The sequence below is a fragment of the Heptranchias perlo genome, chromosome 10, assembly GCF_035084215.1.
Source record: "Heptranchias perlo isolate sHepPer1 chromosome 10, sHepPer1.hap1, whole genome shotgun sequence".
Taxonomy (NCBI): Eukaryota; Metazoa; Chordata; class Chondrichthyes; order Hexanchiformes; family Hexanchidae; genus Heptranchias; species Heptranchias perlo.
The window spans coordinates 82,153,969-82,170,037 of NC_090334.1; the positions used below are offsets into that span (position 1 = coordinate 82,153,969).

A 16,069-nucleotide genomic window follows, 5' to 3' on the forward strand; every position below is an offset into this window, starting at 1 on the left:
CTATAGAAATCGTCGCCTCTCTGGCTGAACCTGGTGAATGGAGATCAGGTAAAACTGCGACGTTCCAGCACATCCAGAATGGGAAGTTGGAATATTTAATAAAGGAGCGAGAGTGCTCTATGCCTTACCCTGCCTATTGATTAGCAGTTTCAACTAAGCCACCTACGCCCTTCTCAAAAAAAAACCATGCAGTCCTCTCAAGATTACATAGAATTTACCACACAGAAATAGGTCAAACTGGTCTAAGCCGAGGTTTATGCTCCATATGAGCCTCCTCCTGCCCCTCTTCATCTCACCCTATCAGCATATCCTTCTATTCCTTTCTTCCTCATGTGTTTATCGAGCTTCCCATTAAATGCATCTGTTCTATTCGCTTCAACTACTCCTTGTGGTAGCAAATTCCACATTCTCACCACTCTGTTTCTCCTGAATTCCCTATTGGATTTACTAGTGACTATCTTATATTTACGGCCGCTAGTTGCGGACTCCCCCAACAAATGGAGATATTTACTCCACGTCTACCCTATCAAACCCTTCAGAATTTTAAAGACCTCTATCAGGTCTAAAGAGCCTCAGTTCTGGTATCATCCTTGCAAATCTGTTTTGCACCCTTTCCTGTGCCCCTCTATCCTTTTTATAATATGGAGACCAGAACTGTTCACAGTACTCCAAGTGTGGTCTAACCAAGGTTCTGTACATGTTTAACATAAAACACTGGGGTTCATTTTGACAGGGATAGAATTCAAAAGCAGAGAAGTTGTTTGCACTTTTTATGGCTTTGTTAAGCTCCATTGCTATTTTAATGATTAGATTGTTAAAATAAATCACAAAAAGAAAAATACACTGATGTAAAGGCATTAGCAACACCCAAGTGGTGATTCTCAAATTAAGGAGTCCAATCACTCCACTTTCAGCCATTTTCAGTTAAACGCACACTTGCTGGCTGGATGACAACATGCATTTATATAGCGCCTTTAATGTACAAAAACGTACCAAGGTGCTTCATAGAGGTGCATGGAAATGGATGCTGAGCCAAAAATAAGGGTGACCAAAAGCTTGGTCAAACAGTTTAAGGAGGGTTCATCAAAAAATACAAGAACGGAAGGTGAAGAGTGGTGGTTTAGGGATACAATGCCAGAGAGTGGGATCCAGCCTGCAGAAAGCATGGCCAACAGCGGGGCAAAAGGTGGGGGGGTTGGGGGAAGAATCCACAAGAGGCCATAGGCAGAGATAGCGAGTTTGGGTGGCAGGTTGTAGGGTTGGAGAAGGTTAGATGGGGAGGGGTGAGGGATTTAAACACAAGAATGAGGCGGAGAGAACAGGAACCGACGTAGGTCGGTGAGGACAGGGGTGATGTGACTTGATGTGGCATATGATCTGGGCCGCAGAGTTTTGGATGAGCTGAAGTTCATGGAGATCACAGTCGAGCCTGGAAGTGATAAAGTCAAGGGATAAGAATTTCAGCAGATTGGCTAAGGCAGGGGCAGAGACGAGCAATGCTAACAGAAGTGGAAGTAGGTGGTCTTTATGATGGAGTCGTAAACTCAGCGCAGGGTCAAATAGGACTTTGAGGTTGCGAGTATTCTGGTCCACACTGAATGGGCAGGGGAGGGGGATGGACAATAACCAGCCAGCCTTCCTACTTTTGATGGTTGACCCTTGACTCCTGCTGTGCACCATAGAATAAATACAAATAAACAATGTTGAAAAAAAAGAGGCAAATGGCTCACGTCCCTTACTCGAAGATTTGAAGTACGTCATACCTTTGTGCAGTTCACGTTGCCGTTCAGGCATTGACAGGTGTTGCACTCCTGCTCCCACCGGATTCCATGAGGATGGTACTGTCCTGACATGAAGCAAGACTTCCCAAAGCCGATGACTGAAAGGGAACAAGTCAAAGGATCAGGTGTTTTGCTGGAGGTTCTTATCAGCTCACACACTTTGTTGGCAAATTTTTGTGCTCACTGAGGTGAGGGATGTCACAGGAAATTTTCCCCTTTTGATACCATGGGGGAAGATTTCCACTTTGTGCTTTGGTAGAAATATCACAAACACGAATGTAAAGAGCACTTTTACAGTTCAATTACAAATGGTGAACACCAAACACTCCCAGGGCAAGTACAGCATGGGTTAGATACAGAGTAAAGCTCCCTCTACACTGTCCCATCAAACACTCCCAGGGCAGGTACGGCACGGGTTAGATACAGAGTAAAGCTCCCTCTACACTGTCCCATCAAATACAGGGGGTTAGTTAGATACAGAGTAAAGCTCCCTCTACCCTGCCCCAAACACACACTTTAAAATTCCCAAATATACTTTATTCCATAGAATTTAAGGATACATACAGTTCAATGTAAATATCACAATTCCAAACCAGTACAATTCAAACCAAAACATTACAGATCGTACACAAAGCGATCTCATTATTACAATTCAAACACAGTATTTCTTATGACTCATGGTGTACAATACAAGATGGGGTGGCCTTTCCCCCCAGAGCCTTTGCATAGGCCGCACCTTGCTTCAGTGCGTCCCGCAGCACGTGCTCCTGGACCTTGGAGCGTGCCAGTCGGCAACACTCTGTCGTGGACAGCTCCTTCAGCTGGAAGACTGGCAGGTTTCGGGCAGACCAAAGGGCCTCCTTCACCGAGCTGATAGACAGATATCACCTGCAGCTGGAAGACTCTGTGCGTCCCGGGGAATAGCCCATACAGCACAGTGTCCTGTGTTACCGAACTGTTGGGGATGAAACAGGACAGATACCAACGCATCACTCCCAGGGCAGGTACAGCACGGGTTAGATACAGAGTAAAGCTCCCTCCACACTGTCCCAAACACTCCCAGGGCAGGTACAGCACGGGTTAGATACAGAGTAAAGCTCCCTCCACACTGTCCCATCAAACACTCCCAGGGCAGGTACAGCATGGGTTAGATGCAGAGTAAAGCTCCCTCTACACTGTCCCATCAAACACTCCCAGGGCAGGTACAGCACAGGTTAGATACAGAGTAAAGCTCCCTCTACACTGTCCCATCAAACACTCCCAGGGCAGGTACAGTACGGGTTAGATACAGAGTAAAGCTTCCTCAACACTAGCCCATCAAACACTCCCAGGGCAGGTACAGCACGGGTTAGATACAGAGTAAAGCTCACTCTACACTGTCCCATCAAACACTCCCAGGGCAGGTACTGATAATTCAAGTTGACTTATCAGCTCACAGCCCAATTTAACCAGGGAATGTGGACAAAACTGTAGCGGACTCAAACCCAGCTCTGAGGTGAACAGATAGTGTCTGAACTGACCACCACCTCAGCAGCATTCATATTAAATTTCAGTTATTCAAAACAGTTTTCCTACTGCTCCCTTCTTTACATAAGGAATGAGGGTACCTGGGAAGGATTTTTTTTGTACAAATTCTTGCCAAGGTCAAGCCCTTAGAAACAGATTTTGTTTGAGAAAAACACTGACAGATTGTGAACTCATTGAAATGAATCAAGCTGGGTTATTCAATTTTGCTTCTTCTAGTCAGGTAGAGAGCGAGCACGAGAGTATGGCCTAGAAACGGTGATTTTCCCACCCGCCGGGAGGGCATCACAGCAGACAGCGGCACCCGCCGGTGAATAAAAGAACCAGAGGCGACATGAGTGGAAAAAAATTTATGTGAGGAGTTATGATTATCTGGAATGAACTGCCTGAAAGGGCGGTGGAAGCAGATTCAATAGTAACTTTCAAAAGGGAATTGGATAAATACTCAAAGGGGAAAAATTTGCAGGGCAATGAGGAGTGAGCAGGAGGAATGGAACTAATTGGATAGCTCTTCCAAAGAGCCAGCAGAGGCACGATGGGCCAAATGGCCTCCTTCTGTGCTGTACGATTCTATGATTGCATGACTGTGCACAAAGTGGAGCAACACTTGTGTTCTTCCCTGACGTCACTCAGATGCCAGAAGATAATTTGAACAGCTCGTGGCCCATTCAATACAACCAAACAGGGAGTCCTGACAATCGTGCCTTCAGTCTGCGTGCAGCGTCCCCTCTCTCCCACCCCATCTTTTCTTGCCTTGACTGATTGTTGCTGGGATACAGGCCTACAGGCAGGGGCAACCCCCCTGCTATCTTAGAGCCAGCAGACACTCATTAGTAAATAAAAAAGGGGCCATAAAATGGAAGCCCATTAGCCCTTCCACAGACCAAGAGTGCTCTTAAGTCAGACAAGGAATAATTTTTTTTTTCTAAACACGTACCTTCTTGGCATCTGTAGCCCGCTCTTCCAGGAGGGCAGATGCACCTGTACCCATTAATCTCATCCACACAAGTGGCACCATAGGCACAAGGGGACGACTGGCATTCATCAATGTCTTTGAAAGAGAGAGGGAGAGAGAGAATAAAAAGTACACATCAACAAAGAAATGAGGGACACTAAAAATGCTGATGAGACCACTTGCTTCCTGCTCTGCCTAATTACAGAAAGCCAGCCCTGGCCTCTTCAGTCTCATCATTAGTTCCACAGTAAACAATCGAGTTAAAGCGGCCATTGAGAGCCAGCTCCGTAAGAAGCTTTTTATTCCATGCTTCATTCAGAGCCCTGTGTTCACGGCACTCGCAGCTGTGCTTCCAGCTACTGTCAATGAAATGTCAGAGTCTGCTAAAAAAAACACAGGAGGCAAGTTCCCCTCCCCTCCCCTCCATCTCAAATAGATACACGTCCTGTTTAGGTAATCGATTCTCTGCCAAGGCGTACTTGACATTTGGGGGGGGGGGGGGGGGGGAGGAAGAGAGAGAGAGAGACACCCACACTGACAGAGACAACCAGGCAAATGGCTTCCAAACATAGGGCAGATGGAAGAAAACAATGCAAAATAACCTTCCTTCCCCACCATCCTTTACTCCACCCCATCAGTGAATTCCTTCTTCAGCTCCCCTAATGTCCAACTCCATTTAACCTGGCAAATTATTCAAAATGTTAATCAAGTTAATATTTTTCTTAAAAAACCTTACTTTTCCCTCATTTCAATTTATCTTGTGCAAGTCTCTCTCTTTCTTTTCCTGGCTGCCCTTGCAGTGCTATTCTGAGTCCATCTCATCTGTAACATTTAATACTTTATGTACTTCAAACCAGGGCCCATCTAAATCGTCTCTCCTCTGCATCGCAGACCTGGTCTCATTTTTCTCATTGCTCGCCTCCTTCACACTTGGTATTGTTGCACATCTCTGCAGCCCCTTCTGTGTAGTAGGTATGTCCAAAAATGTACACAGTGTTTCCTGCCCAGTGCATCGAAAGTTCACACTCATTACAATAGTTGCTTCAACTCCCACAAGCTACCACCTCAATTCTTGGCCCGTGCTATGTGTTAGTTGCTCGCAGCCGAGAGCAGGGGGGTGGGGGGAGATGGGCAGGGGGGTTAGGGTTAGAGAAATGGGGGGAGCGCTACAATTGGTTTCAGCGCACCACAGTCCGAGCAATGAGGCGATGCCTGCCAACGTACTCGCAACATGAAGAACGGCCAATTTTGGCAAGATTCCAGATTCCTCCTACTATCAGTCAACTGTGGCTCAGTGAGTAGCACTCTCACCTCGGAACCAGAAGGTTGTGGGTTCAAGCCCCACTCCAGGGACTTAGACACATCACCCAGATTGACACTCCAGGATGTGCTATGCTGTCGGAGATGCCGCCTTTCAGATGAGATGTTAAACTGAGGCCCCAACTGCCCTCTCAGGTGGGCGTAAAAGATCCTACAGCCACTATTCGAAGAGCAGGGGGGAGTTCTCCCCAGTGTCCTGGCCAATATTTATCCCCCAACCAACATCACTAAAACAGATTATCCAGTTACAATCACATTGCTGTTTGTGGGACCTTGCTGTGCGCAAATTGGCTGCCACATTTCCTACATTAAAACAGTGACTGCACTTCAAAAAGTACTTCATTGGCTGTAAAGCGCTTTGGGGCATCGAGGTGGTGAAAGGTGCTGTATAAACACATTCTTTTTCTTTTAATGGTATCGCAACAGGGAGTCACTGGCTTCAGGTATAGAGAAGGGACCAAAATAAAGGTGATTTTGTTTTATTTGTTCATGGGACGCTGGCGTCGCTGACGAGGCCGGCATTTATTGCCCATCCCTAATTGCCCTTGAGAAGGTGGTGGTGAGCCGCCTTCTTCAACCGCTGCAGTCCGTGTGGTGAAGGTTCTCCCACAGTGCTGTTAGGTAGGGAGTTCCAGGATCTTGCCAACTCTCAAAAGTTTATAGAAACAAGAAAGAAATTTCAACGAGTCAAACCTCTGCTGCATTAACTGGACAACGTTTATATAAGGCCTTTAACGCAGTAAAACGTCCCATGGCGCTTCACAGGGGCGATCAAACAAAATCTGACATCGAGCCACATAAGGAGATTTCGGACAGGTTAAAGTGTCACGAAAGACTTTTTACATTTCACACAGTATTAGTGGACTCTAAGCAAAATTTTTTTAAAAGTTCCTTCGAGTTTCTTTAAGAATAATAAAAATGGAGACAGTTTTCTGTGTAGGGGACAAAGGGTTTGATTCTTAGAGGTGGGCAACGGGGGCTTTTCACTCCGAATGAATAATTCAATCAGCTGGTGTTTTCATTATACGAGGTATAACTAGCCTCGGCTGAATGTATCAAGAGGTCAGAGACTGGATGGGGAACAAAGAGGAGTTGGGTCATAATGGCACGACCCCTGAACTCTCTGCTCACACATTAGGTACTTACTGATTCTACAGTCCGGCCCGGCGAAACCTGGAGCGCATTCACATCGAAACCAATTCACGCCGTCAACGCAGATGCCCCCATTGTAGCTGTAAAGACATAAAGCACACCCACCCCCCACCACTTGCCCGTTAGAAAGGCGTTCTGCTGCTACTGTCAACACAACCACAGCTGAGAAGCGAGGACACAAAAAAAAACCAACAACTTCTCCCTCAACATCACCAGCTATTCAAATGCAAATTTCAATTGTCATTACGGAAGGGCATTTAGAGCACTCGGCTGACAATGGGAGAATGGAAGGTTCCAGAACCCCTGCTATTACACTTTCAGCCTACCATCTACAAAGAATTTCCATTATCAGCCCCTCTCTGTCCTCCCTCCCCCCCGCCACCGTCCGTTAAAGCTTGGATGATTATACCTGGTGTCACTAGGCCCAGATAACGCAGCCCCCCCTCACCATCAGCAGCCCCTGGCTTTTCACAAGTGCTCCATGGCTCTCACTTGGGAGCACGTTTGTCACTTGGCTCAGGACAGGAGTGAGATAGAGAGATTTGCACCAAATCTGTTACAAAGCCGATTAAATGCTGCAGATTTATTTTAAATGAGATTACAACAATCCCCCCCTTTTATCCATTGTAGCACGAGCTGGATTACACGGGCCTCCCATTCTTCCTGCTGTGTCAGTTTTTCTTTAAATTTGAAAGACATGAAGACTTGCCTAAAAGCATTGTGTGCGTGTGTTGGAGAGGGGAAGGGGATAAGCTCCTGGTGAAGCTCCTAATCAAACCTGATTCAAGTGATTTCTTTCAAGTGCTGACAGGCCAGCTGTGTATTAGGGTGTCTGCCACGGCTCAATCTGTACCACTGTCGCCTGAGACAAAAGGTGGTGATTTCAAGTCCTGCTCCAAAGTGCAGTACTGAGGGAGTGCTGCACTGTCTGAGGTGTCGTTAAACAGAGGCCCCGTCTTCCTTCTCAGTGACAAATGATCCTGTGGCACTATTGGAAGAGCATGGGAGTTCTCCCTGGCCAATATTTATCCCTCAAACAGTATCAATAAAAAGTGATCTCATTGCTGTTTGTGGAATCTTGCTGTGCACAAATTGGCTGCCACATTTCCTACGTTACAACAGTGACCACATTTCCAAAGTACTCCATTGGTTATAAAGCACTTTGGGACGTCTGAGGTCATGACATCCCGAACGCTGTGTAAACGTACAAGCCTGTGATTGTAGGTAGGTAGTGTCAGGGCATCAGAGAGGAGCCTGGCCCTGTCCTCACCTGACATCAATCTACACGACTGGAGTCACTGGATGGTGATCAGGAGCAGGAACTCTGGTTGATTTTTCCTCCCCCAGGCCAGGGACTGAGGACAATGGACAGTCACGTTCAGCAGGCCTCACTTTTTCTCACAGCTGGGCGGGGTGGGGAGGAAGGGAAAAGTTCAACGTATCACAGACCGCTGCTGCTGTCAGGCATCTGTAGGTTGCAAGCTCCCTGGCTTTTTCAGGAGCATGCCCGAGGCCTGGGAGCAGGTCTGCTACCGACCCACATGGCAGGTGGGCATGGGGCCTGAAGCGGCTACAAAGAGGTGGTGGGGATTTGGGGGAACGGGGGAGGCGGGGGGGGGGGGGGGGGGGGGGGGGAGAAAGAAAAGAGAAAAATGAGGATGACGGAAGTTAAAAAAGAAAAGCTACTGCTAAATTAGTCAGTCCCTCAGGATGCTTGAAGCTGAGACAAACTTATTTAGATGGGCTCTTTTTGTTGTTGGGTTCCAGGAGAGCACCATTCATGCTACAAAATGCTTCTCAAACCAGCAGCAGAATCGCGATAAAAGTGCACCTTGGAGAGGGTGCAGAGGAGATTTACTAGAATGGTACCAAGGATGAGGGACTTCAGTTATGTGGAGAGACTGGAGAAACTGGGATTGTTCTCCTTGAAGCAGAGAAGGTTAAGGGGAGATTTAATAGAGGTTTTTTGATACAGTAAATAAGGAGAAACTGTTTCCACTGGCAGGAGGATCAGTAACCAGAAGAGACATGTTTAAGGTAATTGGCAAAGCAACAGAGGGGAGACAGGAGATTTACTTACACACACAGCCTGAAAGGGTGGTGGAAGCAGATTCAATAATAACTTTTTTTAAAAAAAAGGAATTGGATAAATACTAAAGGAAAAATTTGAGGGCTGTGGTGGTGGGTTTTGGGGGGGGAGGGGGGGGGCGGAAAAGAGAGATAGAGTGGGACTAATTGGATAGCTCTTTCAAAAGAGTCGGCACAGGCACGATGGGTCAAATGGCCTCCTTCTGTGCTGTAAGATTCTATGGTACAATTCTTACGCTAGGATCAAGGGGCTGGATTTATCACGCCAGGGAACAGTTCACTGACACTGATCTCTCAGAATTGGAGCTAGCCAGGTGCTCATTTAAAATTGGCTGCAGTGTTTTGGCAATAAAGGTAATATTGGTGGGAGTGTCACTTACCAAGGGTGAGGATTGCAGTCATTCTTATCTGCAGAACAAACAAAAGGAAAAGTTAACAACTTCAAATAAGCCTGCTTTACGCTTCCAGGGACTCCTGGTACAGAGTTAGGTTTTTAAACTAGTTTGTGAGGGGACTCTGATGATTGGCAGCTCACGGCCTGGTGTAAAAAATGGATCCCCGCTGCCAAGTTGTGGCCTTCATAGATCAGTCTTACAGATGTGACATTAAACCAAAGACACATCTGCTTGTTCAGGTGGATGTGAAGGATCGCACAGAATCATTTGAATTAGTCCGCTTGATTGGCAGCCCATCCACTGGCTTAAACATCCATTCCCTCCACCATCAGCGCACCATGGCTGCTGTATGTTCTACCCACAGGATGCACAGCAGCAACTTGCCAAGGCTTCCTCAACAGCACTTCCCAAACCCACGACCTCCGCCGCCTAGAAGGTCAAGGGCAGCAGGTGCATGGGAACACCACCACCTTCAAGTTCCCCTCAATCACACACCATCCCGACTTGGACATATATTGACCATTCCTTTGTTGTGGCTGGGTCAAAATCCTGGAACTCCCTACCTAACAGCACTCCAGGCGCACCTTCATCACATGGACTGCAGCGGTTCAAGGCGGAGGCTCACCATCACCTTCTCAAGGAGAAACTAGGAATGGGAAATAAATGCTAGCCTTGGCAGTGATGCCCACATCCAGAGAATGAATACGGGGGGGGGGGGGGGGGGGGGGGTGCGGTGGTGTAGCCTGAGAAGGTGGAGAGGTGGAGCTACTTAAAGGCCTCACCACGTCCCACTGTGAAAGCAGCCTCCACGAGAGTGGCATCGAAACCTGAGGGGCAAGAACAGAGGACAACCAACGGAGAGGGGGGCAACAATGGGAGACATTCACTTGGCACCTCACCATGGTGGAGATCAGAGGCAGATCCCACCCCTTGCAGATTGAATCGAAGCATCACCTGATAATTTTACTTTTAATATTTTTAAAAGCCCTTAAACCGCTGCACATTTTAACACTTGGCTTTCCTCTCTCCAAAGCTACCGCTGGAGAAAGATACACGGGCACACAAGAGCAGAGGCAGACAGAGCTTTAGAAAAAGAACGATCGGAACTTACTCTGCGTGCAGCTCGGACCTTCCCATCCTTCCTTGCACACACAGGTGAAGGCGTCACCGCTACCCACGCACGTCCCTCCGTTCTGGCAAGGGCTGGGGATGCAACTGCTGTTCGTCGCTGGAACACAGGACACTTGATTTGTCAAATCATTTTCAACGGGAAACCAATTAAAACATTGATGTTGGTGGGGGGGGGGGGGGGGGGGTCCTCAGGCCCACCTGAGGGAAGATCAGTGGCTGGGTTAGTGACACCATGACTGTAGCTGGAAGATGTCCTGAGGGCAGGTTAAAGCATTCAAAGAGAACACATTTGAGGGTTTGCCCGAATTTACTCGGCTTCCCCCCCACTCCGGCTCCAGTCCGGTTGACGTACTTCACCCAGCGTGAAAAAATTCTAAATTGTTTGGCCAGAGGAATTTCCTGAAAGGTCACATCTTTCCGATCAACCCAAGGCTCAAGCGGGAATTCGAGCAATCTTAGAGGCTCTGTTCATTTTTCTACAAATAGAAGCCCCTGTTCCCGCTTAAAAATTTCCATTGTACCCCACCGTGGGGTTTACAGTTCAATCCTCCCTTCCGGAAAGCGATGGGAGTTTTAACCTCACTGTCCCAAATGATCAGCCCATGTTTTGTGCACTGGAGAAGGCATTCTCCAAGTTCCAGCCAGCGAGATACAACACATTGCTCTCCTTCAGCTTGGCTCTGTCAGTAGCACCCTCGCCTCAAGAGTCCCATTCGAGGACTCAAGAGCGTAATTCAGACCGACAATTGGAGGGAGAACTGCACTGCCTGAGGTGCTGGTCTCCAGATGGAAGACCTCAAGATATGATAACTGAAGGTGGCTCATGTGGATGTTAAAAGGTCCCTTGGCACTATTTGGAAGAGGAGCAGGGAGTCGGGAGAATATTTTAGAAAGCTTCTCTACAAAAAGGAGAAGAAAGGGGGGCAAGGGAAACGAAAGAAGATAAAACTCACCAAGGTTGCAGGTACTCCCACCCCATTCGGGAGGACACGCACATCGGAAGGCGTCTCCCACATCATGACAGGTGCCGCCATTACTGCAAGTGTTTTCATCACATTGATTCTCTCCTGTGGAGGAGAGACACCGAGTGGTTAAAACCCTCGGAGAAGGTGAAGGTCGGACAACAACTTACATTTATATACAGCCTTTAACGCAGTAAAAACGTCCTAAGATGCTTCACAGAAGCGTTATCAGAGAAAGTTTAACACCGAGCCACATAAGGAGATATTAGGACAGGCTTGGTCACAGAGGTAGGTTTTAGGGGGTGTCTTAAAGGGAGAGAGAGGTGGAGAGGTTTAGGGAAGGAATTCCAGAGCTTAGGGCCTAGGCAGCTGAAGGCACGGCCACCAGTGGTGGGGTGAAGGAAGTGTGGGATTGACGATGTCAGAGTTAGAGGGGCGCAGAGAACTCGGAGGGTTGTAGGAGGTTACAGAGAAAGGGAGGGGCGAGGCCATGGAGGGATTTGAACACGAGGGCAAACATTTTAAATCCGCTGGAGGAGGGAACTGAATGCAAAACGGTGCCAGTGGACAGGTACTTCATAACATGAGAAATAGGAGTAGGCCATATGGTCCCTCGAGCCTGCTCCGCCATTCAGTAAGATCACGGCTGATCTTCAACCTCAACTCCACTTCCCTGCCCGATCCCCATATCCCTTGATTCCCTTTGGGTCCAAAAATCTCTCTCTCTGTCTTGAATATACTCAACGGCTGAGCATCCACAGCCTCTGGGGTAGAGAATTCCAAAGATTCACAACCCTGAGTGAAGAAATTCCTCCTCATCTCAGTCTTAAATGGCCGTCCCCTTATCCTGAGACTATGTCCCCTAGTTCTAGATACTCCAGCCGGGGGAAATAGCCCCTCAGCATCTAACCTGTCAAGCCCCCTCAGAATCTTATATGTTTCAATGAGATCAACTCTCATTCTTCTTAACTCCAGAGAACATAGGCCCATTCTACTCAATCTCTCCTCATAGGACAACCCGCTCATCCCAGGAATCAATCTAGTGAACCTTTGTTGCACCGCTTCTAAGGCAAGTATATCATTCCTTAGGTAAGGAGTCCAAAACTGTACACAGTACTCCAAGTGTAGTCTCACCAGAGCAACTTATAATTGCAGCAAGACTTCCTTACTCTTGTACTCCAACCCCCTTGCAATAAAGGCCAACATACCATTTGCCTTCCTAACTGCTTGCTGTAACAGCCTGCTAACTTCCTGTGTTTCTTGTACGAGGACACCCAAATCCCTGAGCACCAACATTTAATAGTTTCTCACCATTTAAAAAAATTTGTTTTTCTATTCTTCCGACCAAAGTGAATAACCTCACATTTCCCCACATTATACTCCATCTGCCACCTTCTTGCCCACTCACTTAACCTGTCTACATCCCTTTGCAGACTGTCCCCCTTACAGTTTACTTTCCCACCTAGCTTTGTATCAACAAACTTGGATACATTACACTCGATCCCTTCATCTAAGTCATTAATATAGATTGTAAATAGCTGAGGCCCAAGCACTGATCCTTACGGCACCCCACTAGTTACAGCCTGCCAACCCGAGAATGACCTGTTTATCCCTACTCTCTGTTTTCCGTCCGTTAACCAATCCTCTATCCATGCTAGTATATTACCCACAATCCCATGAGCTCTTATCTTGTGTAACAACTTTCTGTGTGGCACCTTATCGACTGCCTTTTGAAAATCCAAATCTACTACATCCACTGGTTTCCCCCTTATTTACTCTGCAATGACACCCTCAAAAAACTAATATTTGTCAAACACGATTTCCCTTTTATAAAATCATGTTGACTCTGCCTAATCATATTATAATTTTCTAAGTGCCATTACTACATCCTTAATAATAGATTCCAGTATTTTCCCGACAACTGACGTCAGGCTAACTGGCCTGTAGTTCCCTGTTTTCTCTCTTCCCTTTCTTGAACAGTGATGTTACATTTGCTACCTTCCAATCCACTGCGATCGTTCTAGAATCTAGGGACAAGGAAGCAGGGAGGAGAGGCTGGATTTCAGTCTAGACGCAGCACGTGATGGGAGGCGTTGACAACTTACTGGAGTGGCAGGTTTTTCCTTTCCAGTTATTCCTGCATTCGCAGTGGAAATCGTTCGGTCTATCCACACACCGGCCTCCATTGAGACAGGGGTTCGGGATGCAGTTGTTGAAGTCTACAAAATAGAAAACCGCATTACAGAGAGTGCGCAAGGCAGACAAGGAGCCCCATTTTTGCACAACGAGCTATTTAAATGGTTAGTCTGAATACTCCCACAATAAAGTGAAAAATCCAAAATTTCCTCCATCCTTCTGCTGGGAGCAGACAGGTCAGCAGAGTGGGCGGACAGGTGGCAATACAGTTCAATGCAAGAACCTGAAAGACTTGCATTTCGATAGCGCCTTCCACGACCTCAGGATGTCCCAAAGACACCCCAATGCTTTACAGCCAATGAAGTACTTTTGAAGCGTAATGTAGGAAACGCGGCAGCTAATTTGTGCACAGCAAGGTCCCACAAACAGTAATGAGATAAATGACCAGATAATCTGTTTTAGTGACACTGGTTAAGGGATAAATATTTGCCTGGACACAGGGGAGAACTCCCCTGCTCTTCGTCAAAATAGTGCCATGGGATCTTTTATATCCGAGGCGGGGCCTCAGTTTAACGTTTCACCGAAAGGACGGAAATGCAGTTTATCTGGTGTGTAAATGATCTCCCAGTATGCAATCAGGGTGTCCAGTTACAATCGACAGTAAACACAGGATTTCACTGGAACATACGCCAGTTACAAGGACACGTGAGGGAATGCAAAACCTATGCTGTCTCCACACAGTTTTAATCATCAGATGGAGGTCCCAGCTGAAACATGGATCTGTTCTCTTTCAGGGGCTGACTGATCTACATGAACGTTCCAGCTTTTCCCACATCAGATTCCCTGTTTTTCCTTTCACTGCGGAATTTCTTACTTGTCAAAGTTCCCTCACATTCCACAGTAACAATAGGAATTGTGGAGAAACAGGAGATCCCTCTGACTGGTCTGTTTAGATTAACAGTGTTCCCAGGAAGTGGGAATAAGACCCGCTCCGCACCCAGGCCCAAAGCCCCGGCACCCGCTCCGCACCCAGGAAATAACTAAATTCACTCATGCATTGATAACATACCTTGCAATCGATGGAAAAAAGAGACAATAGCAATAGCTAGTACTATAGCATCTTCCATTTAGGAAGGATGTGAAGGCCTTAGAGAGGGTGCAGAAGAGATTTACTAGAATGATTTCATGGATGAGGGACTTTAGTTACGTGGATAGACTGGAGAAGCTGGGGTTGTTCTCCTTGGAACAGAGATGGTTGTGAGGAGATTTGATAGAGGTGTTCACAATCATAAAGGGTGTAGGCAGAGCAGATAGAGAGAAACTGTTCCCATTGGCGGAAGGGTCAAGAACCAGAGGATGCAGATTTAAGGTGACTGGCAAAAGAACCAAAAGGTGACATGAGGAAAAACTTTTTTTAAAAAAAAACACAGCGAATGGTTGTGATCTGGAATGCACTGCCCAAGGGGGTGGTGGAGGCAGATTCAATCATGGCTTTCAAAAGGGAACTGGATAAGTACTTGAAAGGAAAAAATTTGCAGGGCTACGGGGAAAGGGCGGGGGAGTGGGATTACCTGGATCGCTCTTGCATAGAGCTGGCGTGGACTCGATGGGCCGAATGGCCACCTTCCATGCTGTGAACACAAACACACACAGCGTGTCCCTCACTCACCGATTTCGCACAGCTCTCCTTCCCATCCATCAGGGCAAATACAGCGGAAGGAATCCACCCCGTCGATACACGTGCCTCCGTTTTTGCATCGATTCAACGTGCAGTCGTTGATATCTAAAGAAAAGCCAATTTGAGGTTATTGCAAAAACTAAAACTGTGGAAAGGAGAACAGCAGATAATATTTTGTGAAAGCAGCCTTTTGGGGGTGGGACCAGTGCCGGTGGATCGGGACCCGCACCTTTGGGGGCAGAGACTAAATCGTGGGAATCAGAAATATTTACCAAGCACGCAGTTAACAGTTTTGCTTTTATATATAATGCAGTAAATCCCAGCTCCACAGCTCTGTTGTGCAGCCCTGTGTCCAACCATTTAAAAACAAGTGACACTTGAGTGATGTGCAGCTCAGGGACTCCCCTGCAGATGTGCCTGCTCTGCAGCCTCGACATCAATGGGCCTAGTGTCATTCTGGTCTGATTTACAGGCTCATGGCATGCCTCTTACCAAGTGCACAAAGAAGCAGGCGACTTATTTCTATGACAATTGGCAACTGCATGTCCCACATCACACTGAATCCCACAGACCGGGAAGTCCAGTCTATGCTGACTAATTCCAGAGCACCGATAAATGGGTGGGGGCAGAATTGGCCTCAACAACCTAGCTGAACCGAGTGGGGAAAAGGAGAAACTCAAAAAGACTTGCATTAAATGTAGGAACCATGGCAGCAAATTTGCGCACAGCAAGGTTTCACAAACAGCAGTGTGAGAATGATCAGATCAGCTGATTTTAATTATGCTGGTTGAGGGATAAATATTGGCCAGTGGGATGAACTCCCCTGCTCCTCCTTGAATAGTGCAGTGAGATCTTTTACATCCACCTGAGGGGGCAGACGGGGCCTCAGTTTAACGTCTTATCCGAAAGACGGTACCTCCGACAGTGCAGCACTCCCTCAGCACTGC

General features: G+C 47.1%; 1 protein-coding gene across 3 annotated transcripts in view; it reads right to left on the reverse strand.

The window, feature by feature from the left end:
- The window catches only part of jag2b (jagged canonical Notch ligand 2b), a 153,805-nt gene that overhangs the window by 13,249 nt on the left and 124,487 nt on the right, over positions 1–16,069 (reverse strand). For all 3 annotated transcript variants that reach the window (XM_067992093.1, XM_067992094.1, XM_067992095.1), the window contains 8 exons: positions 15,114–15,227; positions 13,414–13,527; positions 11,300–11,413; positions 10,327–10,443; positions 9,201–9,228; positions 6,727–6,812; positions 4,243–4,356; positions 1,764–1,879 (listed from right to left, as the gene is read on the reverse strand). In XM_067992093.1, coding sequence (XP_067848194.1) covers positions 1,764–1,879; positions 4,243–4,356; positions 6,727–6,812; positions 9,201–9,228; positions 10,327–10,443; positions 11,300–11,413; positions 13,414–13,527; positions 15,114–15,227 — 803 coding nt within the window. The remainder of the gene's footprint in view (positions 1–1,763; positions 1,880–4,242; positions 4,357–6,726; positions 6,813–9,200; positions 9,229–10,326; positions 10,444–11,299; positions 11,414–13,413; positions 13,528–15,113; positions 15,228–16,069) is intronic.